Here is a 21,419-nt window from a genome sequence, read left to right on the forward strand (position 1 = left end):
TATCATTTCTTAAGAGGACCCGTTTTCCCCCCTTGTATTCAATTCCACCACAGCCAGGGCACAGATGAGTAATAATAAGGGGAAATCTGGCAACAGTGTAGATGCATACACAGGGAACAATGTTCCATTAAGGGTACTGCACTGTCATTCTTGTTCACTTATTAAGAGAGAATCCATTACTGAGATGTTTTAAATAGTTGTACCATTTGGTAATTGTCCTTGTCTGTCCATGCTGAAATGCCATTGATCCTGTTCTCTGTCAACAGTCTTTGTTGAACTCGCTGCAGGTAAGAGGAAAAGGTCATCCGGGCCTGAACTTTACTGGAAAGGAGATAAAAGCGTGTAAAAAAAGTAGCACTGCAAGACATTACATCATTCATACTTTTTGTCAGTCTGTTGATTGATGTCATTTTGCTTTTTTTTTGTGTCCCGTCCAGCCATTGGGGCAGATAGTATTGTTGATCTAAATGTCCTTACATGCTAAACAGATTTGCTCTGTGTCAGGAAAGGTGTAAGCTACAACTTCCCTGTAGTGTGAAATTTTATTTGCCGTTATTTGTTGTTTTTGTTATGCGCATTTGGAGCGGCCGGACCGGAGCAAGAAGAAACATGGACAAGAAGAAAAAGAGAAACTGGGGTGGGGGGGACAGTAGAGAGAGACAAAAACAGCAGCAACAACATTTTGCTAACAAAATGCTATATCGGCTAGAAAAAAATCATGCATCCAGAGATATTTTGCAGCAAAAAAAAATTCACACAGAACACTCAAAAATACATAGTGTGTTTGAACGCCTATCAAAGAAGAACGCACATTGCTTATAAGAAGGAAGAAAGGCGACAAGATATGAATTCATCAATCACTGTGTGTTCTATGAATAAATAAACCACTCCCACAAACATAATGAAGATGATTAAGCAAATCCCTGGCCAGAATCTGTCTATAGTGCCCCAAATCGAAAAAAAACACTATCCATTCTTCACAATGATTGAGTTAGTAAAGCAGGGGTCTCAAACATGCGGACACTAGTTTGAGGCCCCCGTCTTGATATGAAAGTTTAATGTTAGTGCGGCCCGCGCAAGTTTGATATGGATGCTGTATGGTATCATGTACCCAGAAAAAATTCTTACGTTTGATTAATGTTCATGTTAAAGGTTAAATAACTGTTAATAGTTATCCTCCCTATCCGTGTGGAAGTGGTAAGTTTTTGGCTATTTAAGTTTAAAGGAAATAACTTGAAGGCTACCGTTTAGGTCGCTAGCTCTCTAGTTTGCGAGTTAGCATGTGTCTCAAGACCCTGCAGTTGCGCAATATGTTGTAAATAAAAAGAGTATAAACGTGACTATAGTCGTGTTTTGTCATGTCTACAGGGCTCTAATAATGCTTTGTTCATTTTAATCTGAAAAAAATAATTTGTCTACCCACCAACTATATGTGGTTTCTTAAGTTTTTATTATTTGCCGTTTTATTATTATATTTATTTATTTATTACTAATTGATTGATTTTCTTTATTCTTGATTTGTTTATTTATTTTTCATCTTATTTTGAGAAGAAAAATAAAAATTAAGATATTTGAGAACAGTGGAATGTTTTATCAGAGCTTTTCTTGTAGAAAATTGCGAAAAAAGCAAAGTTTTTAAAATTTTTTTGTTTTTAATAAATGCGTTTTTTTTGTTTTTTTTGGGGAAAACCTGATGCGGCCCAGCCTCACCCAGACCCGAGCTCCAGTGGCCCCCAAGTAAATTGAGTTTGAGACCCCTGTAATAAAGTGTAGCTGCTTTGTTTTGGCAATAATCTTCATTAGAAACAAGAACGTTAAAAAAACCGGGGTGTTCGAAAACCGAGGTTCCACCGTACAAGGAATGAGTCAACAAAAATCAGTGAGTGTCATACCCCGCTGTGTGAAAGTGGGCACATTACTGGTGTCACAAACTATGCTTTTCCATGTGGTGACACGGGTACACATGACCAAAGCTAAAATAGTCTCATCAAAACATAACCCAGTTAAATATAGACCACTTTTTCTTCTCCTCTCCTTTGGTGGGAGCAAATGTGCCCTTTGCATCTCCGTCTTAAATATGCAAGGAGGTTAGAGTGAAAAATAAAAATAATGGAGGATGATTAAGGAGCATGAGCAGCTGCCTGGAACACAGACTGACCTGATGTCCCACCCCTGCCGCAGGATGTGAAGCAGGTTGACACGGGGCCTGCTGTTGTGTGTTGTTGCCTCTGAGCTGGACGGAGCCTCGCTGTGAGAGTGCTGCGCTGGTGAAGCCACTTGTTTTCTTTGCTCTGCTACCAAAACCTTGTGTAATATTGGCTTGAGAACACGTTTCATCTCATCTCTTTCCTCCCGTATGCAATCCTCTCCCTCCAGGCCGCTGCTCTCCGTCAGGGAGGCCTTGGATTGCGTCCCTGAGGTATGCAGCATTACAAGGAGAAGACATATGTCAGTTGCATCACCAAAGTGTTGGCAAAAAAACACAAATACACTCAAAATAGGCTTTGTGTTTTTGTTGCAGTGACATCAACTCATTCAGATCCAAATTTGGATAACCTTAGTGTGACACATGGGAGTTTTTCATTGGAACCAAAAGTGCACAACAGCCTACAGTTGCAGTGAAGCTGCTGGAGCTGAAGTAGTATACATCAAGCCTACCCGATTTCTTCTTTCCAACAGCAGGGCGATGACTCAGGTGGTGCCGTCTCCTCTTACGGGCCTCCAGAGACGGCAGCTTCCTCTCGTACTGGACGGCATGGTAGCCGTCGACCGTGGCCATCCGCAGCTGCGCATTCCCTCCCCCATTCCTAAGAGACAGCAGAAGACATGTCAACGCAACCGTGGTGACAACAACAATACCGATGATTTATATGGAAATTAGCATTTCCAAAAAGACGTTGCAGAGCAAACTCTGAAAAAGATTAGTGTGGTTGAGTAGTTTTTCCAGATGTTGACATGACTTAGACGGATGGTCCAAAGGAGAAAGAATAAATGTGAAATAATAACAGCCACTGGATCATTAAAGTAACAACCATTTCCCTGATGCAGCTGCAAGGGGAGTCTTCAGTGCGTTCTAATCTCAAGATGCTTCAAATAAGTTTCGGTTGTCCTAAAAATATACACAGTGTCTCACAAAATTGATTACACCCCTCAAATCTCAGAAAACATTTTATTATATCTTCTCAAGGGACAATACTATAGAAAGGAAACTTTAATTCTTGAGTGTAGCCAATGTGCACTTTGTTATACTACTATATATAGTAGTATAGTCATACCATAATGATCATAATAATAGTATTATTATTAGCTGCGCGGGGAAAGAGTGGTTAGTGTGCAGGCCTCACAGCTAGGAGACCCGAGTTCAATTCCACCATCTCTGTGTGGAGTTTGCATGTTCTCCCCGTGCATGCGTGGGTTTTCTCCGGGTACTCCGGTTTCCTCCCACATTCCAAAAACATGCTAGGTTAATTGGTGACTCCAAATTGTCCATAGGTATGAATGTGAGTGTGAATGGTTGTTTGTCTATATGTGCCCTGTGATTGGCTGGCCACCAGTCTAGGATGTACCCTGCCTCTCGCCCGAAGACTGCTGGGATAGGCTCCAGCACCCCCTGCGACCCTTGTGAGGATAAGTGGTAGAAAATGAATGAATTATTATTATTAGTAGTAGTAGTAGTAGTAATAGTATTGTTGCTGTTATAATAACAACACAGGCTACTGTTGAGCCTATAATCCAGCTAAAACTCAACTCTGTACCCCTGATGTCCGGTTCACAAACATGGAACACATTTATTGCAACACACACAAGCACATATTTTATTTAGTCAAATTTTCTCTGATTATCTCTACTATATTGCGTAATACGAGTGTAAAAGTGACTACATGGGTTCTATTTCAAGTCCAGAGGGCTCTAATCATGATAAAACCCATATTTAGAAGGTCAGAAACAGGTTTTCTATGCTCTAACTACAAAAATATTCAATTTTCACTGAGAAAGATGGGGTCTAGAACCAATTCATCAGGATAAACAAGGATTAGTGTTTTGTTTTCTACAGTCTTGACAACATACAACAAAATGCTGTGTGGGATGATGTACTATATGTCCATATTATAACACATAACAAAGAAGTCTTCCCCTTCCTCTTCCCAAACTGATGCCACATAGACAACGGACACACTGGAAAAGATGAGCACACATCCTCTTCTCAGCTGTTCCTCTCACCTACCCAAGTCAAAGACCAAACAAACTCCATGCTGGAATCCAACTGCTTCCATAAACTGAAGGAGAGATCCAGTCTCCTGATCCTGACCACAATGGAAACGCTTACCTTCCATGGAAAAGTCTGTTTGCCAACATGAAGTTCATTGGTGTCTTGGACTCCAGATATCCTCTGAGAAAAGGGGAGATAATAATCAAAATAGATCTGCCATAAAAAGTAAGGCTACCAAATCAGCCTCAACCTTGTTATTTGCGGCAAAGATCTTAAAAGGGCGGAGATTGGACGGCATATGCTTTCTAAAGATGCCACAAAATCCCTACTGCTAAAAAGCAATGTATCTAATCAACCAACAAATCCTCGTATGGGAAGATCAATTGAAAGCCTAAAAATGGATTTCCTTTCCTAATAAGGTCTTTGAAAGAATTTCAGTAAAACGCTGGCTGGGGAAAAAGAGCTTCATAAGTATGTTGAGTTGAGTTGCATGGTCTGATTTTAGGAGTAATTTGAGGGTACTCATCTGAGGACAGTATAATAATCAGTAACATAACAGACAGATGGGGATCTCAAAATTACAATTAATCAGTTGGTTTCCATTTTGGCTCAACTTACCCATAGAGCTCCCATGTGTCTTCAGTGGGGAAGATTCTGATGAAGCCTCCTCTTCTCTCATACTCTTCCTTTGTCCTTCTTACAATTTTGACCTACCACAGTGAAAGGAAACAAAACACATGTTTAAAGACACGCTGGTTCGTCTGAACTTCAAGAGCAACACACAGCACATAGCATAACAGGAGTGTACCTGCTCAGCAGTCAAGCCCAGCGTGCTTTCTCCTCCCGGCTTGTCTTTAAACGCCACTGCCACACAGTGAGTGGCTAGTGAGGGCCTCTGCCACTACGGAATCAAAGACATAATGCCACATGAAAATACTAAGCAACTTACTGTCAGTTAATACAATAATATTCAATTGTGATTGACAGCTTTGGCATTGCAGGTTGTAATGGAGAGCAGACAGCAGAACAGCGCCTCACTGAAACGCATTCAGAGAATGTTATCAAAATAGCACCGGGATTACGTGTAATTCATGTGACGTGGCTTGGGGGGGGGGGGTACAAAGGCAGCCAAAAAGTGAAAGACCTAAGCTCTCAATAAAAGGCTCAACTGTTGCCCCAGTCAAAGTAAAGGAAGACGACAGGTTCTCTCAAGGCGGTCCGGGTTCTACAGCAGCCTTTATGACAAGTCTGATTTACAGTTAGGCTTTTGGGTTTGTCACAGTGAGTCTATAAAGAAAGTTCAGAGCTTTTTAGCCAAGTGGTGCATTGCAGTATTTCAAACAAGTACTTATGCAGGCCCTCTGCTAATGTAATGAGAAATCTCCTAAAATGCTGCATTTGTAAGCCATGCAGGCCATTTGCCTGTCACAATGAATAACAGTAAAAGGAGTATAATCAAATTAGGAAAAGGGGGAAAGCAATTTCTTACCGGTCATGTAGGCAGCGTTAGGGAATTGCAAAGAGACAGAAGTGAAAGGGAATTAATGTGGATGGGAACAAAAAAAAAAACGTACCATTGAGTTGTGTGAAATGGCTGTAGGTGCAGGGAAAGGTTTCTAGGAGGCAACAGGTGGAGAAACTCAAGTCATTGGAAGGACATCAGAGAAACATTTGTGTGACCTTCACATTTCAACAGGCCACCACGTACTTGCAGGAATGAACTGTGAGCAATGTTACACATGACTGGTGAAAGCAGGGGTACTCTGTAGTAGTAATGCGGCTTATGCGTGTGCGTGCCCGCGGTACCTGTGTTCTTTGGGCTGTCTGCTTGAGGCTGGTGTCCAAGCTGCCTCGCTCAGAACGTGGCTTCCTCATCACAGGGTCCTGACACACTAAGCCTGCACGAACAAAAGGGTTATGACATAGCAATGTACATTAGATTTCAAATGTCACTCACACTTATTATATTTCTCACTATACACTGAATTAAAGCGCTGGTACACAAGTACATTTAATTCATCAAAATCAAATCAACTTTATTTGTATAGCACTTTTCCTGCAAAAAACATGCGACACAAAGTGCTTTACAGAATTAAAAAAACAATTACCACAATTAAAAGGAAAAACAAATACTAAGAAAGCCCCTCCCTCCATACTAAACACGCACACACACACACAATCACCCACAGTAGGGAGACATGGCATGGTACTGAGGATCAAGGAAACACCCCCTTTGGGGCCGTCCACACTGGGAGGAGCCGCAGGTCGTGCCATCAGGGGACCAGCACCTGGGCCCCCTGACTCCGACAGACGGGCGGACCCCCACATTAAAGGGAGGAAGGGACCCAAGGATGGCACCCCCTCAGCAGACCCGACACAGTCCCGAGTGTGGAGGACCCCCCATGAGGAAATACTGGAGTTAAAAGCTAAAAACTAAAATAGGACTAAAAAGATAAAAACAAGTTTAAAAATATTTGTTAAAAGCCTGATTAAAAAGGTGTGTCTTTCATCTTTTTTAAAAAAATATCAACAGTCTCCGCAGTTCTGAGGCTCTCCGGCAGGATGTTCCACAGGTGGGGGCCATAGTGGCTAAATGCTGCCTCACCGTGGGTTTTCGTTCTGGGTTTTGGTATTGTTAAAAGGCCAGTGCCGGAGGACCGCATGCAGGGTCGGCGGGGGTTGATATGGTAAAAGCAGATCAGATAAATAAGAAGGTGCAAGGGCGTTAAGACATTTAAAAACCAGTAAGAGAATCTTAAAATCGATGCTGAAGCGGACGGGGAGCCAATGTAGCGACTTTAAATCAGTAGATCTACGTTCAAAGTAAAACAGTTTAAGAAAGTCACTCATAGTGTAACGCTTCAGTCAGTGGGTATCCTATTCAGTGAATGTGAGTGTGAATGGCTGTATCTACGTACATGTGACATGTTCTCTTATGTTCTCTTATGCCTAATGTTATGGCCCCTGCACGTACAGTATACGTTTCTCCTTTGTGTTGCAATCCCACTTTGTGACTTGTATCAGCTCCTCCAAAGCAGTCACCCCAATGAGTATTTCAACACATTCATAGCGTCACGGGGTCTGTCAGCTACACAAAAGGCACAATCTGAATGCTGATGCAATGTTGTCATCGCTTCCAGATCTGGGATGCAAGCTGAGTATGCATTATCACGAATCAGTGATCGGGGTTTGTTTGGTTTATGAGTTATGTAGCTGAGCTATGTTTTACAAGCCGCTGCTGAACTTCCCTGGACCTGGAGTAAGGTCTCCGTCAGAAAATAACAAGCTATTTCCATTAATGACAAGATCGCATTGCTTCAAGGCACAACACGCCTGACTCATAATTGCATAAAGGAATGCACACACACACACACACACACACACACACACACACACACACATACAAATTTCACATCTCCTTGATACCATAGGAGAAATTATTGAGTGTTTGATTAACACCTAGTATCAGTTGGGCTCACTTTCTTTGTTTTTTTCTACCAGACTTTCCAAAAAGAAGACGGTGAGCTTTTGTGTGTTCGAAAAAAAAAACACACACAATATCACTTATTAGAGTAAGAGACATAAATACCTCTTGTTCAAACACATTTATGCTGCCTGCGGCTGCTATTTGTTATGTCTACATGCTTAAGATTCATTTTATTTTATTTGTACGCTGATGCAGCTTGTCAGGACACACAACAGGGAGTCGCACACTATCACATATCTAACCATAATTATCAGTAATTAACAAATTTGAGTTATCAGATGGTCAGAAATGTGTCACGGCACGGAGCATACTGCAGTAGTATTTTGATTTAAAAGAAAACAGCATACCGTAAACAGCGTACAGTCAACCACAGGCAACACATCATGACTTCATCAACATCTCATAGCGGATCAGCATCAATTTGATGGACTGGCATATTTTAGAGACAATTCATCCAAGTGTCTCCACTGACACTGGCGCCTCCACTAAGTTAATATTTGTGGTTTTGAGCAAAATGTCTTGACAACTTAGGATTGATTTCCATGAAATCTCTGCTTGTCTTACTGAGAGTGACTTATCAGCAAGTCATTATCGTTATTTGGGATCTCCTCGCCCCGTGACTTTAATTTATGAAAGATGTTGGTTTATGACCCAATACAATTCAAAATTAACAACATTCTCAGCGACATGAGTTGTTCTTTGTGTACTCCACTGGTTAGCAAATATGATACTACCATGAGAACCCAATCACAAACAAAACTACGATAATGTTTGTACACATCATTGCTCATCAGGATCTCACATAATGTAATAGGATCCTGTGACAGCACAATCCACACATATTGTGTGGAAAACACTATACTTTGTGACAAAAATTGTTTTTCATCACGTTCATGAATCATAAAAAAAAATTTATGTTTAAGAAAAGTACTATATGTAAGACATGTCACTCATTTCTGCTTAACAATGTTTGCATTGATTTTATTTGTAGTTTCCTCCTGCTGTTTTCTCCATTTTATCAATTTTTATGTCAATTATGAATCCCACCCTCCGTCATGTCTGTGTGGAGTTTGCATGTTCTTCCCGTGCATGTGTGGGTTTTCGCCGGGTACTCCGGTTTCCTCCTACATTCCAAAAACATGCTAGGTTAATTGGCGACTCCAAATTGTCCATAGGTATGAATGTGAGTGTGAATGGTTGTTTGTCTATATGTGCCCTGTGATTGGCTGGCGACCAGTCCAGGGTGTACCCCGCCTCTCGCCCGAAGACAGCTGGGATAGGCTCCAGCACCCCGAGACCCTCGTGAGGATAAGCAGTGGAAAATGAATGAATGAATGAATGTCAATTATGTAAGAAAAATAGATAATTCTGAATTTGAAAGAAAATAATGAAAGAAACATGCATGCATACAGTAGTTGAAATTCTACTTGTGAAAAAATATGATCATGAGATAAAAAATATGATCTGTGCACAAAGAAATCTCTGCAATGGACAGATGATAGTGAACATTCAATATCCGACTGGACACAATTAGCTCACTTTATCCCTTCAAATAACATGATTAGGACAGCTAGGATACAAAATAATCTTGGGATTAAATGCATGTTAGAATATTTTTAGAGTCCACTAACCCACAAGTGAGAGCATGTCTGCTATCATGCTGGCCTTTATCTTCAAATCCAACGGGGCATCACTGTAAATAAATAGAAAAACAATTAAGCAAAACATTCAAAGGAAAGGAGACATGCTTACTGGGAGGGAAAAAGCATAATTATCAATGCAGCGTAATTATCAAAATTCGTTTTATAGGAGCAGAATCTTTCACATGTTCAAGGACACCATATCTATATATCATCCTTGATTAATTTAACTTCACTTTTCACTTTTTTAGAGCCTACCTTCCTACATCACAGCATTTCAATTGAACAAAAGTAGTTTAGCAACACCTGACTGTGTATTACCCCATTAGCATTACTTTACTTTACATTACATTAAGCATTACTTTATGCTTGAGCATCACATAAACCAGGAAATGAAATATCATAAAACTAGGACCACTTGTAATAATAATGATAATGCCTACTGTTCCCAGTATTAACCAAATCCAAATACTTCATATATATATGTGTTACAAATTTGAGTTATAGTAGTAGTGTCTCCACTGGTCGTCACATGAATGTACATTTCACTGGTGAAGCGTTATGAGCTGCTATCTTGAGCAGAACACATCTTCTGTTTCTCCATTCATGAACGTATGTGAGGTTTTACAAATGCGTCAGAGTGATTTTGAGGCATTTTCTAAAACTTTGCGATGTGTTTTTTTTTTTATTCCCAGAAACACATCTGGCATGTTAATGGACCCTATAAGAACAAAAGAAACAGTGAAACAGTTTGGAAAGTGTCACTCACCAGGCCAAAGATGGAGAAAGGTTCACCTCCAACAACCAGGGTTTGAGGTTGGAGTCAATGAGCACATCAAATCCATAAAGTTCTACAAAAAAAGACAGAGACAAAATGAATCAAAAGCTTTTTACCACAGACTTGGAAAGTCAGCAAGAGAAAGGCCCGACTGCTGCAAATAAAAACTAAGGAGTATCAAAGTCACAAGGCTTTCCAGAGTTTTATCAGAGCCCCATTATGTGGCATTTGGCAACATGGCCGACGTCTCTCTGCTATGGATTACATGTGTGTTATATACTCGCATGTAATCACTCACGAGAGAACATTCACCAAAGGCTGCTACCGAGGGCTTGGCTCTATTACATCAACTAAGTGCATACACATTTCATCTGTCATGAAAAAGCTTATGTAAGGCAGGGAATCAAAAACAAACTGTGCCTTCGAATAGTTTTATACATGGAGTCAAATACAGTATGTCTCCAGGGCTGGAACCATAATGGCAGAACATATTCACAAAAAGAACAACATTCTCATCATTTAATTAGCTATCTTGGCCATTTCGGTTGAGTCACTGCAAAAATTATCATTCATTCATTCATTCATTCATTCATTCATTTTCTACCGCTTTTTTCCTCACGAGGTCGCATTCACACTCACATTCATACCGGAGTACCCGGAGAAAACCCACTCAAAACTCCACACAGAGATGGCCGAGGGTGAAATTGAACTCGGGTCTCCTAGCTGTGAGGCCTGCGCGCCAACCACTCATCCACCATGCAGCCCAAAACAGACATTTTTAAAAAAAACATTGATTCATTTTCTACCACTTTTCCTCACGAGGGTCGCGGGGGTGCTGGAGCCTATCCCAGCTGTCTTCAGGCGAGAGGCGGGGTACACCCTGGACTGGTCGCCAGCCAATCACAGGGCACATATAGACAAACAACCATTCACACTCACATTCATACCTATGGACAATTTGGAGTCGCCAATTAACCTAGCATGTTTTTGGAATGTGGGAGGAAACCGGAGTACCCGGAGAAAATCCACACATGCACGGGGAGAACATGCAAACTCCACACAGAGATGGCCCAGGGTGGAATTGAACCCTGGTCTCTTAGCTGTGAGGTCTGCGCGCTAACCACTAGACCGCCGTGCCGCCCCGTGAAAATTATCAATGTAAATCAAATTCATTCATTCATTTTCTACCGCTTTTTCCTCACGAGGGTCGCGAAGGTGCTGGAGCCTATCCCAGCTGTCTTTGGGCGAGAGTCGGGGTACACCCTGGACTGGTCACCAGCCAATCACAGGGCACATATAGACAAACAACCATTCACACTCACATTCATACCTATGGACAATTTGGAGTCGCCAATTAACCTAGCATGTTTTTGGAATGTGGGAGGAAACCGGAGTACCCGGAGAAAACCCATGCATGCACCCACACAGAGATGGCCGAGGGTGGAATTGAACCCCGGTCTCCTAGCTGTGAGGTCTGCGCGCTAACCACTAGACCGCCACGCCGCCCCGCGAAAATTCTCAATGTAAATCAAATTGATTAGATTTATTACAATCACACTCACAATTAATTGGAAAAAAACATGGATCCAACTTTGATGTCATTTCCTTAAAACAAGCCAAAATAAGACTCAGTAGTGTGTGGCCTCCACATTTGATTTCACAGAACTATGATTGACTTTGAGTTACATTTTGTTGTTTAAGTGTTCCTTTTATTTTTCTGAGCAGTATATAATAATGCTTGCAGACTGTTGTCATTAAGTATATGGGTCGCTGTTCACTAAATACAGCATATATACCCAGTGCAGTGTCACCCTTTGAATGGGGCCCTTTACTGCTCTGGGGTGTGTCATACTGGACACGAAAGCAGACTATTTTACAGGGTTAGGCCAAAGCCAGGCTGTAATATAAGAGAAAGAAAAAAAAAACACAAGCCTTTAATGGCACTTCAAAAGAACAGACTGTGTTGAGAACAGACTCGAGGGGGGGTGGAGGTTTCAAAGCCGACATGCTGTTTGTTCAAGCATCTCAGGTCAATGCTAGTGTTAAACACATAAGAGGCCGGGTGACAGCGAGTGATGACTTACACTTAATAATAGCAGCCTGGGCAGACATAGTGGACAGGATTAGTTGCCTTTAATAATGCATGTAACGTTTAAAAATGCTTTCCGGTATCCAGATGGAGAACATCTGTGGGGTCACTGAGTGGTTTAATGACTACAAATATTATGTGAATCACATCACTGTGATATTTGCAGTCCAAAATGATGCCCTATTGGAAGGTTTACGGATGTGTTAGGATGGTGTTAACCCTGGTAGAAGTGCCAAGATATGAAGTAAAAGTAAAGCAAAGCGAAAGTAAAGCAACAAAATCACCTTTTTGAGGGCTTTAACATACTCAAGACTGGACCAAATCTTTTGAGCATGGATATCCTGTAAAAAAAAAAATTATATTGTCTGCGTGATTTTACACTTGAATCATTTTGGTTTGCAGGTGGCATTCACATGATTCAGGGTCACACACTAGTTGGTTAATATTCTGCATTATACGTTGGTAGTGTATTGTCTGTTTTTATCCACCTATTGCGTTGCTGTGTGTAGTTCTTTTGACACCAGGAGTTAGGAATTGTGTGTAACGTCTTCCCTCAATACTTTTTTCCTATAACTTGTATTACTTGTTGCAGTATTTGTCTTATTTTGTGCAACAGTGTTTAGAAGAAGCATAATGTGTTCATTCAACATTAGTTCGAGGAAATTATTAGAAATACATTAGAAATGATGTCCGGGACAATATTGGATATCAGTAAGAAAAACAAATATATTAATAGATTCATAGGTTCAATTTCAATAGTGAGCATTTATATATTGTCTTAAGCTATTTAAATCGATTATTGCCAACTGCTGCAGGTTTATATATATAGCAAATCAATATAATTTACAGTAGGGTCCAAACGACAAAAATTAATCAAAAGGAAAAAGCTTGCCAAGAAAATGTTTGCCTGCTTGATGATCAATAAAATAACTTGAAAATGTACTTCAATTGACAATCCAATAAAAAATAACCCAGGACCCAATTAGGGTAATGATCCAAGAAATAGAAGTCCAGTCCATTTCTGTACTTCAAAGTAGAATCGCAGCGAAAGGACCATATACACCAAAATATTGGACATATTGAACACATTAGGCTTCTTCTAAATAAACACTATTTGTGCAAAATAATACAAATAGGCAGTAAGTAATACAAGTTATAAAGTGCCAAAACACCTCATGTGACTCAGAGTGAGTGTTCCTGAGGTATAATACTCGATTATAAATATTGAAGGAAGACAACGCAACTACCAACGCTTTGTCATGTTCTGCATGACAGGTTGGACTTTAGTTTTGGTTTTCATGTTGTTTTTGGTTTTATGCTTATTTTGGTATTCTGTTTCCCATCTGGCACGTTGTGCAGTTGTTTTGCGGTCCCTGGAAAGCGCGTGCACCAGTACCTGTTTCTCATTAGTAGTCAGTGCTACTATTTATAACAATAACATGATCATTGGCAGAAAAAAAAACTACTGTATTTCAATCAATATGAACTGATAATATCAGTTGGCTGATATTATTTCTGAAAACAAAAATCCCAAATCACCGGAACAAATGTACGGGAATAATTATCTGGTCTTAACACAATTTTAATAAGTAGTCAAATAAAAACAAAGAAGAGCACCATTTTAGTTACACTAATGTACTATAGGCTGCACGGTGGACGAGTGGTTAGCTCGCAGACCTCACAACTAGGTTCAATTCCACCCTCGGCCATCTTTGTGTGGAGTTTGCATGTTCTCACTGTGCATCTGTGGGTTTTCTCCGGGTACTCCGGTTTCCTCCCACATTCCAAAAACATGCTAGGTTAATTGGCGACTCCAAATTGTCCATAGGTATGAATGTGAGTGTGAATGGTTGTTTGACTATATGTGCCCTGTGATTGGCTGGGTGTACACCGCCTCTCACCCGTAGTCAGCTGGTATAGGCTCCAGTATACCGTGCAACCCTAGTGAGGATAAGCGGCATAGAAAATGGATGGATGGATGGATAGAGTCCCAACATTGGAATTGCTGGAATTATATTCATGATGGAACAGAACAAATTTTGCCAAAATCTGCACAAGTTGCCTTTTGTAACATCTCTGGGTGGATTTTCTTTTCCACTTTACAGGCTTATCCCATTTTTTTAGTCAAAACACACACAAAGATTAAAAAGAGTGGGTGTACATATTAGTCTTGGGGAGCAGAGTATTGGTTAACTGGGTTGGAGAGTCTGGAGAGCCTCATTGGTGGCACCACAACAACAAGGGGAAAATGAGGAGGTGTTACACCGCATCACAGCCCCCGACAAGCTGACTCCATGTGCCACGCATTTTCCCTCCCAATTAGGAGCAGACGCCGTGCCTGCCTGCCTGCCCCCGCGAACCCTCCCGAGCCACTCACAGCCAGACTAGTTGATTCTGTGGCTCTGTCAAACAGGCCTGCGACAAGCATCACAGACAAGGAGAGGAGCGGCGGTGAATATCCACAACAGGCCCATTAAAAAGGGAGGGAAATGTCACAGAGAAATACGAATGATGAAGAGCTTTTTTTTTATTATTATTGGATAGGCACTGCTGGAAACTTTACCACAAGAGACAAAACACCCCAAAACAAAAAAAAAAACTCCCCACCCCGCCGGCCACAATAAGAACACTAGTAACACAGCATCTTTTTCATTGCATCACTCACAATAAATGACTGAGCTCTTTCTATTAAAATCATTGCAAAAGTCCAAATTAGCACCCTTCGGCTTTATTATGATAGCTGGGTCCAATCTGCATCAGTGAAGACTTGCACAGCAGCAGTGTCATCACAGCAGTACGAACATGCAGTGAAAACGTGGGAGTGTCTGACCCATGTAAAAAAGCAAGAGACAGGCAATCCAACCACACTCAGCACTTAATGAGGGACGCTCAGTGGAACACAGGACCAGTGAGTGGAATGTTTTGTGTGTAACAAAATAGGCCTTTGGCTTGGCTAATCAGATCTTAGTCAAAACATCTCGTAATCAGCATCCCTCAGCAAAAAGCCTGTCCATTAATCACATAGCAGCGGTGAGGAGCGTCATGGGTGGCATTTTCCACTCACCACTGACACACACACACACACACACACACACGCTTACAATTCCTAGCGATGTCAAACAAAAAACCTGTTGTTTTTGTTTCGGCCCACATGAAACACTGTAGAGCTATAAAAAGATTTTCTTAGCAAATTCCCTTTTAGATAGCGCCTAAGTAACAGTCGTTAAAACGCTGTCATTTAAATGAATATTCTAATGTTCTTTAGGGTTGCATGGCTCCATTCCAGACAAGCCAGGGACTGTGTTAAAAATGAACAGTAGGTGCTTTCATACAGTAAGTGCCCTCACACATTTGAATGTATGCATTTGCTGCCATACACTCTGATGCTTCACTTACTTATAAACACACTACAGATGTCAGCCCATTGATGAATGCTATGCCAGGTGGGAACATAAAGGGAGCGTGAGAGGGTTTTATTATAGAAACATTCTCTCCACAATTTAAACACAACATAAGATACAACTACTTTGCTCCAGAAAATTAATAGGGACACCCTAATATGAGCTTTTCGCCAGTTGGTCATCAAATGGCAAAGATCTAGTGCAGGTTTGGGCACCCGCATAAATGTAACCTACAGAACCTGAACCTACAGACTAGCTCCATCAACATCATATGGGTTTCATCATTCATTCATTTTCTACCAGTTATCCTCACGAGGGTGGCGGGGGTGCTGGAGCCTCTCCCAGCTGTCTTCGGGCAAGAAGCGGGGTACACCCTGGACTGGTGGCCAGCCAATCACAGGGCACATATAGACAAACAACCATTCACACTCACATTCATACCTATGGGAATTTACCTAGCATGTTTTTGGAATGTGGGAGGAAACCGGAGTACCCGGAGAAAACCCACGCATGCACGGGGAGAACATGCAAACTCCACACACAGATGGCCGAGGGTGGAATTGAACTCAGGTCTCCTACCTGTGAGGCCTGCGTGCTAACCACTCAATCGCCGTGCAGCCCAGGTTTTATCATGTCTGTGCGTATTCAAACAGTACAAAACATGCAATGCTTTTTAAGAAAAATAATGTTAACAAAATATATATTAATGTTTCTGATGTTTGCTGATTTTGCACATTCCCTGATCCAATACAGGGAAGAAACCAAAGATGAGGCTGCCTCGAGCATATCATCTCGGCTTAGTTTCCAATTTTCTTCTGCTTATTCTATTCAGAGCCCATACATACTCACTCACATAAACACTTTTCAACATTTTACATTATATAAAAAGCTGCAGCAAAAATGATAATTCCAATCTGTATCAGTAACCACATTTCCATGTTAATATCTGCAAGGTCATCCTTCACATGCTCAATGTATGGTACAATGTAGTATACTGTAGTATTGTTACAATGCAGGTGATTTTTCTGTCCATATTCAAACCAGGCTAAAGTTGGGTATGCTTTGTTTTGTTTACAGAAGCCATCTCTGCAGAGTCTGTCTTTTTTTTTTTTTTACTAAGGTGTGGAGGACAGTGAAAGCTGCAATTATAGACATACCAATAGTGGAAGGGATCAGTCAACATGCACTCCCTTGAATGCCTACCACTATCTCTGATAATCACGCTGACAATATCCACATACTGTTTGCAGGGGAAAGAATAGTAAGCTTGGATCACACAATGTTGAATAATACTCATGTGTAAATAAAAAGATCCCCTTAGGATCTTTTATAAGCAGCTCCGGCTCATGCGTGACCACATACAGTACAAGCAGTATTAAATAAATGAATGAATTAACTGAGTACCAAAGCAGTTTGTCAGGTGCGGAACAAACGTCTTGCAGGCACTGGCGATGTGCATCTCGGCACTCAGCACAGCTTTGATAATAAGGTCCTCCACCTGCCTCATCAACACTAGAAGAAAATATGTACATATTACATTATTTAAAGTACATACACAGTTTTTCTATATGTATTTACATCAATAATTGGAATAAACTAAAAGATCAGACTCACATGTGGTGTCCTTCCCCTCGTGCCTCAAATAGCGCAACACTGCACTCATACTCCACTTGTTGCCGTAGTCTTCAACCTCAGGGTCATCACAACTGGAAGGGAAGCCATGCACTTCAAATGAATGAATGTGGTTTTGCATTAACAGCCTCCATTCAAAAAGACGATGTTCAAAATAATTGGGACAGCTGTGTATTTCATCTACAGGAACTGAAAAAAAGAAGGTACTAATGTGCCCATGAGAAGGCCCTACTTCAGGGATCTTCGACAAACCTGTTCTGAGGGCAATATTTTCAGAAACTAAGGACCGACAGTAGATCCTTGGTTAGCGTCAATTCATTTCAGAAGGTCCGACTATAACCAAAACGGACATAGACTGGATCAATTTTCCCCATTAGAAATCATGTTAATCCAATGAATCCACAACAGAAAGCCCAAAGTGATAACATAGTTTAACAATTGTAGTTTTACATGCAGAAAAACATTTAATATATATAAATGAACATGGTTACTTTTACTTTCACTGAAGACGTGTCTTGTGGCAGTGAGATCAACCACCACCGTCCTCCTGTTTTGCCATATCTTCAATTCAATATTGTTTCTCACCTCCCAACAAATAGCCAAAACAAGTTGCAAGTGCCAGTATTTGAACAGAAAAAGGTGAAAAACACCACTGAATTAAAGAAATGACTAATGAGAAAGCAGAAAATTGGTCGTGGTTGATCTTGCTATCACATTGTGTCTTTGGGAACAGTCACATCTTCAATGAAGTTGAAAGTAACCTTTAATATTTATTTATTCCTTTGATTCGTCATTTATAATAATTGTTTCATGCATATAAAACTACAAAAACTTGTTTTGAGTTAACATTTTTCTGCGTTAAAAAAGCAAGGATGTTTTGTGCTAAAAAAAACGACTTTATGCAGCGTATTAACAACACAACATGATGTCAGCTATATTATATTATTAACGCTAGCACACAAACCGAGGCACAAATGTGGCGAAAATTTTCAACATAAACCAAAAAACCTGGTTACCAGGAGAAACGCTAACCGAGGTTCCACTGTATTGAAAAAATGTTAGCTTTTAGGAATGTCCTCATTCTCTCCCACGTTTTGAACTGAAACTTTTGAGTTGAATAAGTTGAATAAGACTCGCCTACGTCCTTGTCATGCTTGATGTAGTTCTTCCTAAATGTATTTAATGGACTTGGGGTCAAGGGGTTCTCAAGTTCTTACAGACCAAGCTCATTCAAGCATGCCTTTATGGATCTCATGCTGGACCATTCCCCAAACTTTCCCACAAAAGGTGCAACCATAGCATTGTCGAAGATGAAGAATTAACGGTAAGGGACAACTTAAGGGTCTCGGAGGTGTGTTGAAAAAAAATACTTCTCCACGGATGGATAGATTAGTTCAGACAAAGATTACCTGACATAATCGCTGCTCTTTTTGTTCACGCTGTAGTTGGTGAGATGCATGAAGGTGTTCTTAATATTCTTTGCAGTCCTGTCATACTTGACGGTGGCAAACCTGAGTACAAACAGAAGCCGTTTGTGCCAAACACACACAAAAAAATGTCATCCAAAAGAAAAAAAATCTGCACATTTCTAGTGGAATGATTGATGGACACTTGACACTCTGTGTACAGATTATTTCCTGGAAGCGTTTCAGAGACGCAGATGCCAAATGTGCAACAATGAGAATTATTTGGCACACACTGTGTACCTGAATTCCAACACAACCCAAAGGAATGTCAAGAGATAAAAGTGGGACAAGGAATTTAAGCCCCATTTATTGCTGACTGTTTTTAATCGAATCTTGCTGCACGTACACAGAAAAGGAAGACACCAAGTTCATATTTTACTTATGTATTATTTTTATCTGTACAGTACGTAAACATTTTCCTACTGTACCTATACCTGTTGATTGCCTCAGATTAAATAATTAATATAACCTTAATACCCACTTTTATTGACTATGATACAATTTCACACTTCCATTATGTGGCTATATATATTTTATACATAATATTGAAACAATAAGGAAACTAAAAATCCCAAACCTGCAGCTTTACTAGCACGTTTAGACTGCTCTCTACTGGTCAATAAAGGAATAGCAGTTAAGGTGCCCATAATTGATTTAATGGTGATACTGGGAATTACATTACATTACATTACCCCGGTGTTTTTCAACCTTTTTTGAGCCACGACACGTTTATTTAAATTGGAAAAATCTTGCGGCACACCATTAATAAAAAAAAAATATGACAAAATGTCGCCACAACCTCTCACGTGCATCACTAAGTTGCCTTGGAGGAACGAAGCAATCAGCTACGTGTTGCCGCACGGACCAATATTACATTGCTCTGCCAGTCTTTACAACACGGACACTCGACAATGACATAATATTTGCAGAAAATGCTTAATATATTTTTAAGTGATATTAGATAATTCCTCGTGGCACATCTGACGATTTCACGCTACTGTGCCGCGACACAGTGGTTGAAAATCACTACATTACACAAAAACATACAGACCACATACTGTAAACTAGCATGTCAGCTATCTATCAACACACCAAGGATTCATGCAAATGTCCACTCACCTGGCAAGGCCTTCTTCATATACATAAATGAGTAGTGGATCGTATGATGTAACCAACACATACAAACGCATGTCAAACTTGAATTCTGTAAACAAAATACAAAATTGAGGCAAACCATAAAGATTCGTTACAAATCTTCCAAGAATGTGCAAGGTGAAGCCACTCACCATCTATAAGTAGAGGGTTATTAATATAGCGGGACACCAAGATGTTCTCATCCAGTGAAATCTGATTTGGCTGTAGAAGATATAAGAAAATATAGAAAATATGATCACACACACAAGATTTAAACATTAGATTACATTAGATTAGATTCAACTTTATTGTTATTGCTCATGTCACTGGTACAGGGCAACAAAATGCAGTTAGCATCCAACCAGAAGTGCAATTAGTACCTTAGTAGTAAGTAAATGTAGAAAAAAATGGACAGATCTATGTAAAAAAACTATAACAGGCTATGACTATAATACAGTGAGGATATGTACAGGGATATAAATGACTATAATATGGCTATTGTAGATTATACAGATTATAAACAGTATGCACAGTATGGATGTGACAAGATATAATAACAGTAATATGTACAGTATTGCAATTAAAAGGTGCTATTTGCATGTAACCTCCACTAGCTAGCACATCACCCATGATTGGGGTGTCCCCAAGTCACCTTACTTGAAATGCCATGTTCCAGTTGGACTCAGAAGTTGGAAATTCCAACTTGGAAATGACAACTAGACCACCCCTTCAAGTTGGAATTCTGACTCGGAAAGTCTGAGGAACTTTTCAATACTCAACCTCAACTTTGGACTTTTTTTTTATTTTTATTTAAGTCTCATGAAATCATAGTCAGACTAATAATAGCACAGTCCAGTCAGGGACTACAATTATTCTCAAAGTTTGGGTGCTTATAAGTCATGTTGGTAATGCAAAAATAAAGCTATGTCGATATTATTGAGAGTATTGTGTGTGTCTGTGGCATTTTACAGTATAGTACATAAGTCTTGCTCATGCTAAAACGACGAGAATGTTGCGCAGATATCCAACTATTTACTAAATTACTACAAATTGTATAGTACTACTCATCGAGGAGTACACAAAGACAGAAACACAGAGAGAAAGTACAATGTTGATGATGCTAGCAGGTCACACACATCTTTCAAAAGGTTGAAATATGTTGCCTGTGACGAGTTAAAAGACCGAGGTGAAGCATGTTTAACCTCAAAGCTGGCCGCAGTTCAGAGAAAACACAAAATCATAAATACTGTATTTCTTCCTTTTTCTCCAAACATCTTTCTTACACTCTTTTCATTAAAATGCCTCAGAAGAAGACAAACTGCGCAAATGTTTTCAGAGAGCGGGGTGCTGGTGGAGCTCCTCTAAACAGCAAATGGCCTTGAAAGTGTGTGATTCACTCCACCCGGGCTCATTAATGTTTTTTAACGAGTTGATAGCACCCCCCGTACGCATAACATCTGCTCAACCGACTGTACACCACAAGTAATATTTCATTGGGCTGAAAGGGAACTCCCATGTATATACAGTATCTAACAGAAGTGAGTCCACATCTCACATTAGCAACCATTTTATAACAGGATAG

At 40.3% G+C, this 21,419-nt stretch overlaps 1 protein-coding gene across 3 annotated transcripts in view; it reads right to left on the bottom strand.

Annotated features, from left to right (window-relative positions):
• The window catches only part of ttll5 (tubulin tyrosine ligase-like family, member 5), a 64,474-nt gene that overhangs the window by 37,724 nt on the left and 5,331 nt on the right, over nucleotides 1-21,419 (bottom strand). For 2 of the 3 annotated variants that reach the window (XM_058091136.1, XM_058091134.1), the window contains exons 8-22: nucleotides 19,990-20,059; nucleotides 19,823-19,907; nucleotides 18,647-18,748; nucleotides 17,220-17,311; nucleotides 17,010-17,117; nucleotides 10,107-10,188; nucleotides 9,329-9,390; nucleotides 6,017-6,108; nucleotides 5,785-5,826; nucleotides 5,019-5,111; nucleotides 4,829-4,920; nucleotides 4,328-4,390; nucleotides 2,659-2,807; nucleotides 2,159-2,414; nucleotides 204-321 (exon numbers count right to left, since the gene is read on the bottom strand). In XM_058091136.1, coding sequence (XP_057947119.1) covers nucleotides 204-321; nucleotides 2,159-2,414; nucleotides 2,659-2,807; nucleotides 4,328-4,390; nucleotides 4,829-4,920; nucleotides 5,019-5,111; nucleotides 5,785-5,826; nucleotides 6,017-6,108; nucleotides 9,329-9,390; nucleotides 10,107-10,188; nucleotides 17,010-17,117; nucleotides 17,220-17,311; nucleotides 18,647-18,748; nucleotides 19,823-19,907; nucleotides 19,990-20,059 — 1,506 coding nt within the window. The remainder of the gene's footprint in view (nucleotides 1-203; nucleotides 322-2,158; nucleotides 2,415-2,658; nucleotides 2,808-4,327; nucleotides 4,391-4,828; nucleotides 4,921-5,018; nucleotides 5,112-5,784; nucleotides 5,827-6,016; nucleotides 6,109-9,328; nucleotides 9,391-10,106; nucleotides 10,189-17,009; nucleotides 17,118-17,219; nucleotides 17,312-18,646; nucleotides 18,749-19,822; nucleotides 19,908-19,989; nucleotides 20,060-21,419) is intronic. The other variant, XM_058091135.1, reaches the window with a different exon arrangement.

Source organism: Doryrhamphus excisus, chromosome 13, assembly GCF_030265055.1.
Source record: "Doryrhamphus excisus isolate RoL2022-K1 chromosome 13, RoL_Dexc_1.0, whole genome shotgun sequence".
In the NCBI taxonomy this organism is placed as follows: domain Eukaryota; kingdom Metazoa; phylum Chordata; class Actinopteri; order Syngnathiformes; family Syngnathidae; genus Doryrhamphus; species Doryrhamphus excisus.